General features: G+C 47.5%; 1 protein-coding gene across 4 annotated transcripts in view; it reads left to right on the top strand.

The window, feature by feature from the left end:
* stradb (STE20 related adaptor beta) overlaps window positions 1-5,000 on the top strand; it is a 16,357-nt gene that overhangs the window by 4,622 nt on the left and 6,735 nt on the right. For 3 of the 4 annotated variants that reach the window (XM_048234972.1, XM_048234975.1, XM_048234971.1), the window contains 2 exons: window positions 3,388-3,484; window positions 3,632-3,753. In XM_048234972.1, the coding sequence (XP_048090929.1) occupies window positions 3,388-3,484; window positions 3,632-3,753 (219 nt within the window). Of the gene's footprint in view, window positions 1-3,346; window positions 3,485-3,631; window positions 3,754-5,000 lie in introns of all 4 variants that reach the window. The other variant, XM_048234973.1, reaches the window with a different exon arrangement.

Genomic DNA, 5,000 nt, shown 5'->3' with positions numbered 1-5,000 from the left:
TCAGCAGGATTACAGAACCGTGCTGTGCTGCAGAATCCCTGTGGTGGGTTCATAGGTCAGAGGTCAGCGTGGTCATAACAGGATCACAAGGTCACTTGCAGAAATAAGACTTGACCCACAGCTTACCCTTTAAACCCCGTCATTTTCACATACTTTGGAAAGCCCTTTTGAAGGTTTTTTTGCATTATATTCTCATTATTTTAATATATAAGAGGTTATGCTTTTGGTGCGGTTTCCTGTGTTTTTGGCTGTGTGCAGCATTGCGCAAAACCAAATGTTTTTATTTTTATAAGCCCAGAGGAAGATGGGCCGAGGAAGAACCTTTTCAATTTTGGAGCGGTTCCGACACACAGCAGGGTGGCTCAGCACTTAGCTTCACTTTTGCTAACGTTGTGATATACAGGGTTTGGCAGTGGCCGAGGTCTGCGCTCTATGAGAGCCCCTCGAGTGGTTGTCTGTTTCCAGAGCAGGTTTTCTGTGGAGGATGGAGGTGCGGAAGTGTCCATGTTTGTGGTGTCCTCTCTCTGCTGCCTGCGTTAGGACCTTCCTGTCAGGCCTTCCGAGTTATTTCACCATTTTCAGGACGGACACGTGTTAAGTGCTCAATTATGTTGCCACGTGTTAAGTGCTCAATAATGTTGCCACGTGTTAAGTGCTCAATTATGTTGCCCTCTTTGTAGGTCGTTTTACATCACATTCTCTGCGGGCAGCCCGATAGCCCTGCTAATGTGTGCCAACGTGTGCCAAGCTGGAAGCGCTGTCAGGGCAGCTCCCTCGAGCACTCTGAGAAGGGCGCGCAGTGTGCGTGCGTGCGTGCGTGAGAGTCCTGTGTGTCCTTCCAGCAGCACAGTGTTAGGAACAGTGGCTGTGACGCGTGTCCGTGGAACCTGGAGTTCTTTACCTGACAGCCAGGGTCACCATAGTCCAGCTAGGGACTCCTCATGCCTGAGGTATTCTGCCGTACAAAGGCACACTGCAGTCACTACGCATTTGGTCAAAAGATTTTGTTCTGTGTTGTGTACCTAAAAAAATCCTCCAAAGTAGATATTACATGAATGTATTACCAGTAATACCAACAACATGTTAGGCTGGACATTGTAAAATGTTTAAAGACATTTTTCTCAGTTTCATTGTTTGCATATTTACTTCATGTTTCCTTTGTAGGGCAGTATACATGGATTTCTATGCAACGTCACGAAAACTTGCATGCGCAACTACATGGCAGAAAGCACCATAGAACAGCATAGAGCAGAGCTCTCCATGAAAAGATTACAATGAGTTTATGTGCTGAAAACCGCACCAATCGAAATCACAATGGTTAGAAAATGTTCAATATCCCTAAAAATGTCTTTGCCAAAAACGCCAAAAGACAATGTAAAAATGAATAATGCAAATGAACATCAAACTCTGAAATGAGATGTTATTATCATTGAGACAGCAGGGGTATAAAAAAAGGCCGATTGTAGCTTACAGCAGCCGACTATTAGGTTAAGTTTATAACGTTGTGCGCGCACATCTAGTTTTTTTAGTAAACGGGAAACCTGTCTATAGTGCAGGATTATTATAATTACCAGCCTACGTGCTTTAGCGTAGGTTAGTCTATGTAATAACTATGTAATAAATCTATGTGCTTCAGCTGATATAACTCCGACTATGTGCTTCTGCCGATGTATTATTCAGACTAAGTGTCTTTTGTGTGTGAGGCTAAATGCAGCGGTGGCTGGTAATGCTCACTGCCGCCATGCAAAGGTTGGCCTTTACTGGTCACATGCAGGGGCAATAAATGACTGCTCTGACAATCGAACAGCATTTTCAGGATTTTTATGACGCTTGTTCATCAGACTAGCCACCGTGTGACTTATCACTGACAAGTCAGCTGGTTGGAGTTGCATTGCATGGAATTAGTGACACAGCCATGCAGCCGTTGGCATTGTTGTATCTGATGGGAAAAACTTGACCGATAGCCCAGCAGTCATCATGTATGACATCGTGGTGTTTTTTTTACCAGTGCAACTTGATTGGATGGGTTTTGGTGACATGCCAGGAGTGGTTCATTCCTACCAGCAGATCATACCCTGATGTAGCCCAGATCTGGCCCTCATCTTCATCATCTTCCTCATCCCCAGATGCTCTCAGTGGGGATGTTGTGGTTCCCTTTTTCTCATTCTGCCCATCCTCAGTAGGGTTGCCATGGTCGCCTCATCTTCCTCATCCTCAGCTGTAGTCAGTAGGGTTGCCATGGTCGCCTCATCTTCCTCATCCTCAGCTGTAGTCAGTAGGGTTGCCATGGTCTCCTCATCTTCCTCATCCTCAGCTGTATTCAGTGAGGATGCTGTGGTCCCCTCATCTTCCTCATCCTAAGCTGGGGATGCTGTGGTATTCTCATCTTCCTCATCCTCAGCTGTAGTCAGTGAAGATGCTGTGGTCTCCTCATCTTCCTCATCCTCAGCTGTAGTCAGTGAAGATGCTGTGGTCTCCTCATCTTCCTCATCCTCAGCTGTAGTCAGTGAAGATGCTGTGGTCTCCTCATCTTCCTCATCCTCAGCTGTAGTCAGTGAAGATGCTGTGGTCTCCTCATCTTCCTCATCCTCAGCTGTAGTCAGTGAAGATGCCGTGGTCTCCTCATCTTCCTCATCCTCAGCCGTAGTATATGGGGATACTCTGCGGTTCCTTATCCATCCTCAGCTGCAGTATGTGGGGATACTCTATGTTCTCTGCAGAGGTTCCAGCTCCGTTAGCGTTAGCATTAGTCCTCGCTCCCCCTCTCCCTGGTGACCTTTCTGCTGAGAGGCTGCTGCCGCTGCCGCTGCTGTGCCAGGTACAGTAGTGCCTGAGGGGTCGTGAGTAGCTGTGAAGGTTGGGACTGCAGCAGCTGTGAAGGTTGGGACTGCAGCAGCGGAAACCTGATCCCAGGTCAGGGACAGCCGTAGCCCAGAGGAGTTCATCTTCACCCACCGGAACATGCGCTTAGACAAGCAGCAGCAACCCCCCCTTCCTCTTCCACTCAACCAACAGCGCACCCACACACACACACACACACACACATGGACACACACATCACGGCACAGCGCCTCCTCTTGGACACAGCCCACACAACCATCTCCTTCTGGTCCACTATCAGCGCGTGCACACACACACAAGCACACACACACCACTGCACAGCATCTCCTGCTGGACACATCACACAACGCAGTCACTCCATAAGCCAGTACTCTATCGTCCCCTTGTGGCCGACACTGGAACAGTATCCCAGGGCTGTGGGGGGAATCGGTAGCACTGACAAAATGTGTTTAGGGTGAATTGCTGCAGTCCATGGTGTGTGATGCGTATGTGTGTGTCTGTGTGGGCGTTTGTGTGTGTGTCTGTGTATGTGTGTGTCTTCCCCAGGGCAGTGATGTTCCGGTGTGTTCCGTGTCGGGGAGTGAGGATGACCTCTCAACACTCTCTGCTGACCCCTCCCACTACCAGTTGCTCTCAGAACTGGGTAAGAGAGACACACGCCCCCCCCCCCTCCCTCTCTCCCTTTCTACTCCTCTCTCGTATCTATTTCTCTCTGTCTCTCTTCTCCTCCTAAGTTCATCCCTCTCTTTCTCCCCCCTGTGTGTGTGTGTGTGTTGTGTGTGTGTTGTAGGAAGGGGGTTCAATAACATGAGCTGTGTGAGCATGGCGCGTCACAAACCCACCGGCCGTCTGGTAGCTGTGAAGACCACCAACCTGGACGAGTGCACAGAGGAGGAGCTGCTGCATCTACTGGTATGCACACACAAATACACACACACACACACACACACACACAAATACACACACACACACACACAAATACACACACACACACACACAAATACACACATACACACACACACACACAAATACACACGCACACACACACGCACACACAAACACACACACACACACACACACACAAATACACACGCACACACACACACAAATACACACGCACACACACACACACACATGCATACTGTAAACACGCACGCACACACACACACACACACACACGCACACACACATGCATACTGTAAACACACACACACGCACGCACACACGCAAATGCACGCACGCACGCACACACACACACACACACACACACATACTCACACACACACACACACACAAATACTCACACACACACACACCTTTACATGTGGGTTGATTAATGATGTTGCCTTTTGTGTTCAGAACGAGATTCTTATGTCTGGTGTGTGTGTGTATGTTGATTAATGATGTGTGTTGTATTCAGAACGAGGTTCTGTTGTCTGGTGTGTGTGTGTGTGTGTGTGTATTGATTAATGATGTTGTGTGTTGTATTCAGAATGAGGTTCTTTTGTCTGGTGTGTGTGTGTGTGTGTGTGTTGATTAATGATGTTGTGTGTTGTATTCAGAACGAGGTTCTTTTGTCTGGTGTGTGTGTGTTGATTAATGATGTTGTGTGTTGTGTTCAGAACGAGGTTCTGTTGTCTGGTGTGTGTGTATGTGTGTGTGTGTTGATTAATGATGTTGTGTGTTGTATTCAGAACGAGGTTCTTTTGTCTGGTGTGTGTGTGTGTGTGTGTGTGTGTGTGTTGACTAATGATGTTGTGTGTGTGTGTGTTGATTAATGATGTTGTGTGTTGTGTGTTGTGTTCAGAACGAGGTTCTTTTGTCTGGTGTGTGTGTGTGTGTGTTGATTAATGATGTTGTGTGTGTGTGTGTGTGTGTGTTGATTAATGATGTTGTGTGTTGTGTTCAGAACGAGGTTCTTTTTTCTGGTGTGTCTGGTGTGTGTGTGTGTGTGTGTGTGTGTGTGTGTGTGTGTGTGTGTGTGTGTGTGTGTGTGTGTGTAAGCGCTTTCAGACATACGTGTAAGACTGGAGGTTCTGCCGATGTTAAACGGTGGGGCCGTATATCTGAACGACATAACCGGTCATGTGGAAGTCCGAATTCAGTTTATACTACTCCCCCCCTAGTATTTCCTCTGGACATTATGTAAATGTGCTGTG

This window comes from Alosa alosa, chromosome 23 (genome assembly GCF_017589495.1).
Source record: "Alosa alosa isolate M-15738 ecotype Scorff River chromosome 23, AALO_Geno_1.1, whole genome shotgun sequence".
NCBI lineage: Eukaryota > Metazoa > Chordata > Actinopteri > Clupeiformes > Clupeidae > Alosa > Alosa alosa.
This window is presented reverse-complemented; position numbering and strand designations above follow the sequence as displayed.